The sequence below is a fragment of the Nomascus leucogenys genome, chromosome 1a (assembly GCF_006542625.1).
Source record: "Nomascus leucogenys isolate Asia chromosome 1a, Asia_NLE_v1, whole genome shotgun sequence".
NCBI lineage: Eukaryota > Metazoa > Chordata > Mammalia > Primates > Hylobatidae > Nomascus > Nomascus leucogenys.
Window position 1 is genome coordinate 94,762,963 of NC_044381.1, and position 14,404 is coordinate 94,777,366.

The 14,404-nt window shown below is 36.4% G+C and overlaps 1 protein-coding gene across 18 annotated transcripts in view; it reads right to left on the reverse strand.

Annotated features, from left to right (window-relative positions):
- Window positions 1-14,404, reverse strand: part of RALGAPA1 (Ral GTPase activating protein catalytic alpha subunit 1) — a 219,588-nt gene that overhangs the window by 123,691 nt on the left and 81,493 nt on the right. For all 18 annotated transcript variants that reach the window (XM_030813587.1, XM_030813603.1, XM_030813555.1 and 15 more), the window contains 5 exons: window positions 10,382-10,534; window positions 6,941-7,134; window positions 6,601-6,699; window positions 4,998-5,153; window positions 3,492-3,620 (listed from right to left, as the gene is read on the reverse strand). In XM_030813587.1, the coding sequence (XP_030669447.1) occupies window positions 3,492-3,620; window positions 4,998-5,153; window positions 6,601-6,699; window positions 6,941-7,134; window positions 10,382-10,534 (731 nt within the window). The remainder of the gene's footprint in view (window positions 1-3,491; window positions 3,621-4,997; window positions 5,154-6,600; window positions 6,700-6,940; window positions 7,135-10,381; window positions 10,535-14,404) is intronic.

The window sequence follows — 14,404 nt, forward strand, 5'->3', positions numbered from 1 at the left end:
ATGGACTCAACCTACGTGCCCATCAACAAATGAATGGATAAAGAAAATGTGGTACTTATACACAATGAAACATTAGCCATGAAAAAGAACAAAAACCCTGTCATTTGCAGCAACATGGGTAGAACTGGAGAACATTATGTTAACTGAAATAAACCAAGCACAGAAAGACAAATGCCACATGTTCTCTTTCATATGTGGGAGCTAAAGTGGATTTCATGAAGATAAAGAGAATAGATTGGTGGTTACCAGAGGCCCGGAAGCGGGGAAAGGAAGAAAGAAGGGGGAGAAAAATAATACAAATGTATTTAAAATGTAAGGCTGGGCGTGGTGGCTCACGCCTGTAATCCTAGGACTTTGGGAGGCTGAGGTGGGCAGATCACCTAAGGTCAGGAGTTCGAGACCAGCTTGGCCAAAATGGTGAAACCTCATGTCTACCAAAAATACAAAAATTAGCCTGGCGTGGTGGCACGGGCCTGTAGCCCCGGCAAAAGAATCACTTGAACCTGGGAGGTAGAGATTGCAGTGAGCCAAGATCGCATTACTGCACTCCAGTCCGAGTGACAGAGACAGATTTTGTCTCAAAAAAAAAAAAAAAAGAGTGTACATTAAAAAATGATAGTTCAGGTGCTCATGACTGTAATCCCAGCAACTTATAAGGCCAAGGCAGGGAGGATTACTTGAGCCCAGGAATTCAAGACCAGCCTGGGCAACATGGTGAGACCATGTTTCTACAAAAAGTTAAAAACAGTACCAGGCATGCCTGGGACTCTAGGTGTGTGCCTATAGTCTCAGCTACTTGGGATCTGATGTGGGAGGATTGCTTAAGCCCAGGAGGTAAAGGCTGCAGTGAGCCTCGATTCTCCAATCTGTGCTACAGAGCAAGACCCTGATATCTCAAAAACAAAACAAAACAAAACAAAACAAAACAAAATAAAAATTGAAATGATAAAAATGGTAAATTAGATATGTATATTTTATCTCAATGATTTTTTTTAAATAAAGTACCTTTCGATTCTTTTTGCCTATTACACTCTTACAGATTAACTAGCTCCTAAACAAAATGGATTATTTGTCATTCCTTGAATACATCTCACTCATGCCTGTTTACCTCCACCTGGAATACTGTCCCTCATCTCCATTTTTACTTAAACAAACACTACTAATCTTTCAGGTACATATTTATATAATTTTCCATGAAACCTCCATGATATCCCTAAACAAATAAGATCTCTCCATTCTCTGAATCACCAAATAATTTTGACAAACTCTTATATTGCACATATAACGTGTCACATAGTGTTCCAACCATGTTACAAATCCTTATAAAATAATCCTATGAGGCAGGTTATCTTTATTTCTTTATTTTTTACTTTTTTTTGAGACAGAGTTTCGCTCTTGTTGCCCAAGCTGGAGTGCAATGGTGCGATCTTGGCTCACCGCAAACTCCATCTCCTGGGTTCAAGCGATTCTCCTGTGTCAGCCTTCCGAGTAGCTGGGATTACAGGCATGTGCCACCACGCCCAGCTAATTTTGTATTTTTAGTAGAGACAGGGTTTCTCCATGTTGGTCAGACTAGTCTTGAACTCCCGACCTCAGGTGATCCACCCGCCTCGGCCTCCCAAAGTGCTGGGATTACAGGCGTGAACCACCATGCCTGGCCATCTTTATTTTATAGATGAAGAAACTGAGACACAGAGACATTCAGTAACTTGACCAAGGTCACACAGCTAATAAGTGGCAGAGCCAGGATTTGAACCCAAGCAGGTCAGCTTTAGACAATGCTTTTAACTACTATGCTGTGCTCCTCCTATTGGTACCTATATGATGCCCTACATTCTGTAGTTGTCAATATACTTCTCCATATCCCCAGCAGTAGGCATTATGTTGCTTGAGCACAAAGTATTATCCAGTTTATTCTATATCCCTCTGTATTCCACCTACAAAAACATTCTGTACACAAGGGGAGGGGAAAGTTTAATAACCACAAAAGGGCTCAGTACAATGTTGAGTATGTACTAGGTGCTAAATGAACACATATTTAATAACTGACCAAGCATGGTGCTATGCTAGGCTCCAGAGACACCAAGATGAGTAAGACATGATTACTGTTCTCAGGGAACTGGAAAAACAGGGTTATACAGCTATAAATACCACTGCTGCTTTGTCTGTTTACACTAGGTGACTGTATCCATTTTCATGGCTTTAAATATCATCTATAAGCTAATGTTGCCCAGCTTTTATTTTCAGTCCTGACATGTCCCTTGAGTATATGCAAATATTCTTTTGACATCTTCCTCATGGATGTCTAATACGCATCTTACTGGGCCCCAAAGAGAACTCCTTCTATTCACTATTGATCTTTCACTCTTGCAGCTGAACAATGAAATAAGGTATGTTAAACTGCTCTTCAAGTTATACAGTATTAGACAAGTATGTTTTCTCACAAAACCCTTAGTTTTTTCCAGTAGACTTCCAGTTAATTATTTTTCATTTACACTTTGCTCCAGAGTGATCCTTCCAAAATATGAATTTGATCATGTCGCTCCTTGCTTAAAATCCTTCAAGGGTTACTCATTCCTTCCTTAGGCTTCTATCTAACATTTTCAGCATTACTGCCTTCCTCTCTAGCTCACCTCTGACACTTATGGATGAACACATTCCATTTATACTTATTTACATAGCATTGTCTCACAGTTCCACGACCGTATGAAAAAATCTTCACAGGCAATTTGAGAGTTTACTCCTGGTTGGGCGCGGTGGTTCACGCCTGTAATCCCAGCACTTTGGGAGGCTGAGGCGGGCGGATCACAAGGTCAGGAGTTCGAGACCAGCCTGACCAACATGGTGAAACCCCATCACTACTAAAAATAGAAAAATTAGCTGGGTGTGGTGCTGCCTGCCTATAATCCCAGCTATTGAAGAGGCTGAGGCAGGAGAATCACTTGAACCCGCGAGGCGGAGGCTGCAGTGAGCCAAGATCGCACCACTGCATTCCAGTCTGGGCAACAGAGTAAGACTTCCACCTCAAAAAAAAAAAAGAGAGAGAGAGAGAGAGTTTGCTCCTAGGACATATGTCCTTCTATGGTGGTTGCCTTACCAAGTTTCTTTTTTTTTATTTTTAAATATATAATTGTTAAAGACAATATATATTCAGGGTGTACAACATGATGATTTGATACACACATACACTGTGTAATGACTCACCATTGTTTCTTACCTCTTGCTATAGCCCATTGCTCTTTCTTTGCTTTCTTCCCTCCGTTTCTTTAGATTTTCTCAACTTTAAATCCTGTTTTGCTTATCAGATTTTACTGATTTTAGTGCTTTCTTATATTTCAGATTTCTTGCTTACTTTTTTTAATGTAGGAGAAGCAATCAATTCCAATTAAATTGCAAAATTTCCTGATTATCAGCTTGTTATGTTTTATCAACTTCGTTAGTTGAATCCTGGCTAAAGTTTGTTATATGATAAGGAACAGGAAATGACTTACATTGAGAAAAGCTGAAGACGCCACTCTACCAGCTGCTACAATAAAATCCATAATAAGCATTGTGGCACCAGGCAAACCAAGTGAAAAAAATTGAGGTGAGCAGTGTTTGATGATTGTATTGACAATATCCTTAGAATAAGGAAAGAAGGAAAAAAGAATATCACATATGTAATCTTGAGTATCAGATAATCAGTATCATTAAAAATAGATAACATATGAAATAACAAAAAAGGTAATTACTGTACATTGGCTAATTGGAAAGACTAATTTCAATTCTTCCAAATAATCCATGCTTAATATTATATTCTATCAATGGAAAGTAAACTGAAAATACATTCATTTAACTGGCATAAATAACAGCATTTTTTTCACACTGGAGATTAAGGAAGGCTCTTTGCTTCAGAAGGTTAAAAGTACAAGGCCCATACAATGTAAAACTAAACTGCATAGCAGTTTTCTCCTGTCACCTAGTTGTTTCTGTGCAATAACTCTCATTTCTGAATCCACATGACCTGTTACGTGACAACTGGAAAGATTCTCTTTTTAAAATAAACTGAAGTCCTTTAATGATAGGTATCTAGCCTCAGAAATCTAGACCTAGGCACTGTTAAGGGAATGTTCCTAACTTCATTATTCATTTACTTTGCCTTTGGAATTTACTATGAGGATACAGTGTATTCAGTTGTATTATTCAGTACAACTTATCTTAAACAAAAGCTCTCTTTTTCTAGTAATTAAGAGAGTCATTTTACTCGAGACATGTTTACAAGGTAGCACACTAATTTTAAATTAATGCAAAAATTTTACATTTTTCAGAAAGAGATATTATCATCTTTTAATATTAATATACTCTTTAAATGACCTAGAGTTCATCATATTAGGATAAACATATTTACATTATTCTGACTTGCAACCTCCTACACTTTTTAGTTTATGACCAATATCAAGACTCCCAAAGTAATTCTAAGGTTATATTTATGACTATTTAATGATTATAACTCATATAATTAACAAATCAATGTAACTGTCACTATGCCAATATAATTGACAGTAATAAGAAAATGTCATGTGCTGATTCTTAGATTGAAAAAAACCTGACTGTTGCATAACTAGATAAACAAATCCATATGCCTCAAGTATCAGTCACAAAATGCCTAAGAGTAGGTACATTAGAATAGTAAAGAAAAGTGTCAGCCTAAGCAAATGATGGTTTAATTGCTTCAAAAATTGAACTGGTTGTACAACATTAAAGATGGAGAACTACTCAAGTCAATCCTCTACCTACAATAATAGCTTGATTTTCAACCATGTTTTAAGAACAAATAAGGTCATAAAATTGAAGTAAATTGTATATAAATCACTAAATAAGGGGGAGAGTTTAACTTCTAGACCTTAAAAAGCAAGAGTTAAACAGAATCAAGAATCAAAGATAATATGACATAAACTACTTCTTAGATTATATATATATATATATATATATATATATATATATATATATGTAGTTACCTGGTCAATATGAAGTAATCCACAATGCATTATATTGTAGAAATGTGTTAAAAAATCTCTATTTGGAGAAACATCTTGTCTTCTTTTCATTGTATTACAAATAAGTTTATATGCATGTAATTTACCTTGTTTATATTTATCAGTCAACATGGTTGCCTAAAATTAAAAGATCAGTTTTAATGTTCAAAAAGAAATACTATTTGCTAAATAACTTAAGCAACTGAATATAGCAAACAACGTATATAATCTCATTTATTTCCATGTTGGCCCAATTTCTTTTTTTTTTTTTTTGAGACGGAGTCTCACTCTTTCGCCCAGGCTGGAGTGCAGTAGTGCGATCTTGACTCCCTGCAAGCTCTGCCTCCCGGGTTCACGCCATTCTCCTGCCTCAGCCTCCCGAGTAGCTGGGACTACAGGCGCCCGGCTAATTTTTTGTATTTTTAGTAGAGACGGGGTTTCACCGTGTTAACCAGGTTGGTCTTGATCTCCTGACCTCGTGATCCGCCCGCCTCAGCCTCCCAAAGTGCTTGGATTACAGGCGTGAGCCACCGTGCCCGGCCATCCAATTTCTTTAATGAACTAAAAATCAGGATTACTGAAATTATCATCATCCAAAATGATACAACGTAGGTATAACCATAAACTGTTCCACTTAGGAAAATGTACCAAACATATCAATACTTAAAATAATTAAATCTTTTGGCTGGGCACAGTGGCTTAAGCCTGTAATCCCAGCACTTTGGAAGGCCAAGGCAGAAGGGTCTCTCGAGGCCAGGAGTTTGAGACCAGCCTGGGCAACATACAGAGACTCTGTCTTTACAAAAAAATAAAAAATTAGCCAGGCATGGTGGCACACGCCTGTAGTAGTCCCAGCTACTTGGAAGGCTGAGGTGGGAGGATTGCTTGAGCCCAGGAGTTCAAGGCTGCAGTGAGCTGTGATCATGCTACTGCACTCCAGACTGGGTGACAGAGCAAGGCCCTGTCTTTTAAAAAACAAAAAAGAATTTAAAAAATTTTTTTTGAGATGGAGTTTTGCTCTTGTCACACAGGCTGGAGTGCAATGGCGCCATCTCAGCTCACTGCAACCTCCGCCTCCTGGGTTCAAGCGATTCTCCTGCCTCAGCCTCCCGAGTAGCCGGGATTAAAGGTGCCCACCACCACGCCCAGCTAATTTTTTGTATTTTTAGTAGAGACGGGGTTTCACCATGTTGGCCAGGCTGGTCTCAAACTCCTGACCTCATGTGATCCACCCGGCTCAGCCTTCCAAACTGCTGCGATTACAGGCGTGAGTCACCTCACCCGGTCACAACTTTTAATACACAGCATATTCTGTGATGCAACTCAAAGTTTATACTTCAGTTAAATACAATACAGACATAATTCTCTATATTCACTTTTGTTTTATGAAATAATCAAAAGCAATAAATCCTGAGTAATTTTAGCATGTTCATTCTCTTCTCTATATAATGCCTAATGACTTCCTAAGGATACTGGTTAAAAACTAAGTGCTCTAGAAGTCTATATAATAGCCAAAATCTCTATAAAATTTTTAAGATTTACTAAATGAAACATTTTAAACTAATATTTTATATATTAAGCTTACCTTAAAAAGCCAAGGTGTAAGAATTCTCAGTGGAGGAATTAAAACTGGTGGAGAAGGGGAGGTCAGGTTATCAGTTGAAATGCCGAGGTTATCTCTAATCTGTAATTTTCAAATAAAAAGCAACAAACCTATGAAAACCGTTATCTCTTCCAGTTTACCTTAAACTGAAGTTCAAATCCAGTTTCTACACTTATTATTTAATTACAATTAAGTGACTTCACCATGCTGGGTACCAGTTTATCTATAGTCAAAAAGGGTGTCACAAATGTTTTCTAAGGCTTCTTCTATTTTTAAATATTTTTATTTTCTTCTCCACTTATATCCTCTATTTCTTTTTTACCTTAGCTAGATTCTGCCAAAGTTCACAGAGGTAATCAAAAACTTGAGCATGTATTTCAGGATCCATGATTGAATTTACATCTCCCAAAATGCCTAGCATTCTTCGCCACATTACAGTAGCAACATCAGCATGCCATCCAGTCAGAGTACCTCCTGCCATCACACTACAACATTCTGATGGAAATTCACTAATTTCTATAGAAAAAAAATACATAGTGTCAGCCATTTTTCAGTGAACTGAACATAAAACCCCCCAAGAAACAAAGCTAAATTAACAATCTTAAATATCTACAGAAACGAATAAAAGAAATGTCAACATACATTATTTTTTCCTGATAAGGTCAAAACCTCACTTATTATTATGAGAACATAATAAGGAATTATTGTTAAGTATTATGTTAACTAGTTATTCAATACTGATTCTATGTAACTACTACTCACTTTGCAGATAAATTTCTATCTATTCCAGATAGAGAAATCTGTTTGATAAAAACATTAAATTTATAAGCACATACTCTCACTGTTATCTAATAGCTACTTCAGGTTATATCATCAAATTAATGGAAAACCTCAGGCTAAAGGCAAATGGTATAGGAAGGCTTCCTAAGCCTTTTCTTTGTAGCTACCTCCCAGACCAGCATTAAGAGTTAGCATAATGGCATGAAAAATAAACTTTTTTTTTTTTTGAGATGGAGTCTTGCACTCTCTCCCAGGCTGGAGTGCAATGGCGGGATCTTGACTCACTGCAACCTCTGCCTGCTGGGTTCACGCAATTCTCCTGCCTCAGCCTCCCAAGTAGCTGGGATTACAGGCGCACACCACCACATCTGCCTAGTTTTTTTTGTATTTTTAGTTGAAACAGAGTTTCACTATGTTGGCCAGACTGGTCTTGAACTCCTGACCTCATGATCCATCCACCTTGGCCTCCCAAAGTATTGGGATTACAGGCGTGAGCCACCACACCCGACAAAAAACTAAACATTTTAACTAAAATTTAAACATAATCAAAATTGCCATAATTGTTATTTTGCCTACTAATACTGGCAAGATTATAAGAAACATAGGTAACCTTAGTTCTAGTCTCTTTCTGCTACTAATTATGTGTTATAAAAGTTATGTAATAACCTCTCTAAGGATACATGTCCTAATCTGTAAAATAGATGGTTTTGCTAAATATCATTATAGGTTGCCTCCAGCTTTTAAAAAAAAATCCATTATTCTACTCAATGTATATAATGGAAAAGGCTATAGAAAATAATTAAAAAGTCAATAAAGATATCTATGCATCTAAAGAACTTTGGGAACTAAAAATTTTGTAGACTGAAAGAACCATAAAGTTATGATTTCTCATGCTTGAAAACATTCCAACATATTGAGAATTTATAATCACTTCTTAGTACATGTACATTCTTTAGTCCTAATGGTTAACTTTTTTCTCTTTACATATAAAGTATATAACTGGCTGTATTATTAAAAAGGTACTAGTCTTTCTCCATTACAAAAAAAAAAAATAGGTTTCTTGTGTAAAGCCACTAAAACAAACAAAACACACTGAAGTGTTAACCATTATTGCTAATGCTTCCCTACTCCAGAGCACCTTCAAAATACAATGATAAATCAACTGATTTGCCTCTACCTTATCCTTTTCAAAGTTAACAAAATTTTAAATGATTAAAAAGCAAGCAACAATGTGTGGTCTTTGATTAAATTCTTTTTTTTTTTTTTTTTTTTTTTTTTTTTGAGACAGTCTCACTCTGTCACCCAGGTTGGAGTACACTGGCACGACCTCAGTTCACTGCAACCTCCGCCTCCCAGGTTCAAGTAATTTTCCTGCCTCAGCCTACCGAGTAGCTGGGATGACAGGCGTGTGCCACCATGATCGGCTAATTTTTGTATTTTTAGTACAGACAGGGTTTCACCATGTTGACCAGACTGGTCTCGAACTCTGGACCTCAGGTGATCCACCTGCCTTGGCCTCCCGAAGTGCTGGGATGACAGGCGTGAGCCACGGTGCCCGGCCTGATTAAATTCTTTATTGGATTGCTGATGGTGTGGGGTAGCTATAAAGGGAATTACTGGGACAACTGAGGACTTATGACTATAGACATAACAGCAATGTATCTATGCTAAATATCATGAATGTGGCCATTATATTGTGGTTATGCAGAAAACATACACTTATTATTAGGACATATCCACTGACTTGTTTAGGTCTTGAAGGATCTGATATTTGCAATTTCCTCTTACATGCTTCAGCAAAAATAAAAGGTTTGGGGGACATGTGGGAAGGGCAGGCTATTTTGTACATATATGTGCTGTGTGTAAATATAGACAAAGTGGCAAAATATTAATTGATGAATTTATATAAAAGGTTTATGTGTATTCATTTTACTAGCCTTGAAACGCTTCTATAACTGAAGTTTTTTTCCAAATGTTGGGGAAATAACTGTAAACAAATAAATAACTGCAGATTAAAGGAGAAAAAGAAAAGGTCAGAAATAAACCACAAATCAGAAAATTAGGGCTATATAATTACAAGGCAATTGCATGTTAACGAATGGGTCCCTTGGGCCGGGTGTGGTGGCTCACACCCGTAATCTTGGGAGGCCGAGGCAGGCGGGTCACTTGAGCTCAGGAGCTTAAGACCAGCCTGGGCAACATGGTGAAACCTCGCCTCTACAGACAATTTTAAAATAAACGGGCCTCTTAAAAAAAGTTCAGAAGTTATATAGTTTTAAATTTCTTCCTTTCGTCAGAGAATAAATGTGCTACCTTACCAATGAAAACTAGCTTTTTATTCATTGTAAATATCTCATTAACTGTGTCTTTGACCAATCTATGGCATATTTGCAAAATGTCTGATGTTTGTTACATCATACAAAATCTAGCAAAAATAACTTTAAAAAAAAACTTGGCAGTTACTTAGGTTTCCCAAGTCACTTTTTAACATTTACTTGAAAATATTCATTTGGACCTCTACTTTTAAATTAAATTTAGTTGACAAATTTGCTGAATCAAAATTTAAAAAATGATTTGATTAACTGTTTCACTGAAAGCTTGAATAACAAGTGATAATGTTACTACGTTCTCCTGTGAGTTACTAGGTTCTTCAGGTATAAAACTAAGAATAAGGATGCCAAATTACGTATTTCCTGTTTTAGGAAACACTACCAATATCAATAAATGATAATACAATACTTGAAAATAATGCAATAACTAATTTGAGGACTCTAATCAACTATAATAAAATGAATAAAACTCAGAAAACAAATATCTTTAAGAACAAGAAGAAAAGTTATATTAATAAATTTCCAAAGGACTTAGAAAAGTCCAAAATATTTACAATAATCATATATAATCAAATGTAAGATGCCTTATTTATGATCTCCTGACACTGACGCCCTAAAAGAAAAAAGGTAAATATCTAATTTTGAAATATTGCCTAGATCATCTGGTGTCTGAAGAACAGAGTGGTGGAGCTTCTCATCGAGCTGCAGATCCTTCTGTTCCATGTGATCTATATTCAACGTAGAAGGGGAAGGCGTCTGTGACCTGGAGCCCAGAGGTGAATGGACTGGGGAAGCACTTTCTGAACCTGTAAATATAATTTCATAAAATTACCATAAAGAGTATTCAATATCCTACCTAAAATGTAATGCTTAACACCCTAAATAAAACAAATTTTAAACACCAGAAGATAAAACCAGTTACAAACTGGCCAGGGAGGTCAAGAAAATCATAATCTTGTACAAGCTTTTATATCTAGGAGTCTCATCTCATGTCTACCATGGGACTATTAATAGTATAGAATCAAAACTGGATGTACCAAATGGCAGGAGCCATTAGTGAAACTAAGAATATCTACTCCCATTTCTGGCCCAGCTATAGAAACTCTAGTACCTACTGCCATTCTATTTCACTTAAATCAGACTTGGGGCAATTTAAGAACTGAGGCACTTGCTCACTGCTGCTCTATATGCAACTATCAACGCTTGGTTTACAGTGGTCCCCAGCCTTCAGTCTCTCTCACATCTTGACTTGCCCCTCCCAATCCATTCTCCATAAGGCAGCAAAAAGATCTAAAAATTTAATTTGATCCTGTCACTTACTCATTTAAAATCCTTCAGTGGCCCCTCACTGGCCTCAGCATAAGCCCTAACTTCCTAGTATGGTTCCCAAGTCTCTCTGTAACTTTCTTGCCTCTCCACAACCCACCTAGAACTTTTATGTCTAGTCCTAGAAAGTAAACTACTTGTATTTATTAGAGTATTATTGCATCATACCTCTGGCTTTTTCCTTTGCATGGAGCCCTAATCCTCTTTTCGGCCTGGTTAACTCCTATTTATTTTCCAGGTCTCTGCTTCCTTGAGAAGCCTACTCCTGATCCTGCCAAGTATGATTACAGAGTCTCTGCTAGATGCTCTCACTGAACCCTGCACCTCTCTATTATACCACTTATCACACTGACTTGAAACTGCCCCTTCAATTGTAAATATTCCCCAGTACAGTATAAACTTTGTAAGAACAGGAATTCTGCTATATACTGTAGTAGTGCTAGTGCCTGGTATAGTACCTGGTACATAGCAGGTACTTTTGTTAACTTAAATAAAGTACAGCACAAATTAATGCTGTATTGAACAACTAGTGGTGGTTATAATATAGTGCTGCTAGTACCAAGCAAGTTGTTAAAGCAGTAGGTCTTTTTATTTTAAGCTTCTTTGTAGCAGAAAAATGTCAATATTCTGAACTCAGTACCTGTAAACCTCTGCCCTCATTACCTCTTTCTACACAGTAAAGCAAAAAACCAATATAAATCAAATACATACAGATGCTCCTTGACTTATGATGGGGTTACACCCCAAGAAACTCATTGTAAATTGAAAATATGGTAAGTCAAAATTGCACCTAATACACCTAATCAACTGAACATCATAGCTTAGCCTAGCCTACCCTAAACATGCTCAGAACACTTAAATTAGCTTACAGTTGGGCAAAATCATCCAACGCAAAGCCTGTTTTGTAATAAAGTATTGACTATCTCATGTAATTTAATGACTACTGTACTGAAAGTGAAAAACAGAATGGTTGTATGAGTACTTGAAGTATGGTTTCTACTGAATGAGAATTGCTTTCACACCACTGTAAAGTTGAAAAATTGTAAGCTGTTAATTATAGTAAGTCAAGGACGATCTATATTTATATTATTTTAATTCTATAGAAGTGCAATTCCACATACCATACAGGCGTTTTTTTTAAGTAGTAGCACAGTAAGTGCCTTAAAAAGTACATATAGAACTGGATTATGTTATCAGGTGTTATCACAATAATCATATAATCATATAATAATCATATATCAAATGAGTAATCATATGACTCTATCTAGGCTCAATTATGTTACACAGTAGGTGAAAAGTTTCCTTTCATTTGAGATTAGGAGTAAATTCATATGGCACAAAAATCATATGTTAAAGGACAGTTACAGAAACTTAAGTATTCTATATCTTAGGACAAACACATACTGGTGAAAGCATAATGAAAATTATAACTTTAATGTTTACCAAAAACTTTTAAGTACATGCCAAAGAGACATCAGCCTTTGGTCAAATGCTTTGAAATATAAACCTCGTTATCTCCATGTATTGTTTTGATCCATAAAAATCAAATTCATTTTTAAGAACTAGACTTTATTTTATTTTATTATTATTATTTTTTCTGAGATGGAGTCTCACTCTGTTGCCCAGGGTGGAATGCAGTGGCATGATCTTGGCTCACTGCAACCTCCGCCTCCTGGGTTCAAGCAATTCTCCTGCCTCGGCCTCCCTAGTAGCTCGGATTACAGGTGTACACCAACATGCCCGGCTAATTTTTTGTATTTTAGTAGAGAGGGAGGTTTCACTGTGTTGGCCAGGCTGGTCTCGAACTCCTGACCTCAGGTGATTCAACTGCCTTGGCCTCCCAAAGTACTGGGATTACAGGCATGAGCCACCACACCAGGCCAAGAACTAAGATTTTAAATACTTTTATATTAGCTATCACAAAATCACCAGAGAATCACTACTGCCTTTAATTTTATTCATTTGTTTATTTTTTGCTTTTTTGTTTTGTTTGAGACAGAGTCTTGCTTTGTCCCCCAGGCTGGAGTGCAGTGGTGCAATCTCCGCTCACTGCAAGCTCCGCCTCCCAGGTTCACACCATTCTCCTGCCTCAGCCTCCCGAGTAGCTGGGACTACAGGTACCCACCACCACGCCTGGCTAATTTTTTGTATTTTTAGTAGAGACGGGGTTTCACTGTGTTAGCCAGGATGGTCTTGAGCTCCTGACCTTGTGATCCGCTCGACTCGGCCTTCCAAAGTGCTGGGATTACAGGCGTGAGCCACCACGCCCAGCCTATTTTATTTTTAAAAATCTATAATGGCTCACTTAAGAGGCTTTTTCCTCTTAAACGGTTTTTTTTAAAGCAATAAAACTATTCCTGTAATGATATTCATGACCTAAAAAGAGGTTATCTAATTTTCATTCTTGTTTCCTATACCAGATTTCTTTCGCAGTTTCTGAAAACTTTTATGTTACAGGAAAATAGATGATTTCAGGACTACTAACATCCCTTTCATAAAGTACTACTGCATTAGTAGTATGATAATGTATGCAAACTTCACTCTTGGAAAATACTGTACTGAATCATTTATATATTGTGTATATGGAGTTTTATCTTTGTTGAATTTTGTGTCTTTTAAACAGAAACAAATACAACTGCTTTAGTTTCTTAAACACCTCTGTGCTATTACTAATGGTACTGATTAAGATTAGAATGCCTAATAAAACTTCCCAGGAGAGACCTAAAAATAGTCACTACATAGAGTAAATATAGGTTACATAAATATTAAAAATTCTTAGAAGTTAAATTATCCAAAAAACATAAAGGCAAAAGACCTAAAACAGGTTCTCCATATATATCATTTTATTTTTAGAACTTTTGTTTGGAACTTTATTTTTGATAACTACAGAGAATTAAGAAATAAAAAATGTCTTTTTCTTTTATATATGGAAATCTTTTGGAAACACAACAGTCTGATTAATAAAGTTTTGATAGCATTAAAATTTGTTTTATAGAACATAAAGCCTATATTTTTTTTAAAACACACCCACCTTTAAGTATACAGTTATTTGAAAAATGGCAACTGTACATGGTCTTGTAACCAAGATCACAATCAAAATATAAAACAATTCCATCACTATAAAAAATTTTCTTATGCCCATCTGTAGCCGATCCCCTCAACTGACACCTATCCTTCCCAAGTAAGTGGTGATTTACTTTGTCACTAGTTTTTTCTTTTTTAGAACGTTATACACATAGAATAATAAAGTATAATTATGGAGTCTTTTGTATTTGACTTCCTTCATTTAGCACATTTTCAAGATTCACTTATGTTTTTGCATATATTAATATTTAATTCTTTTTTTATTA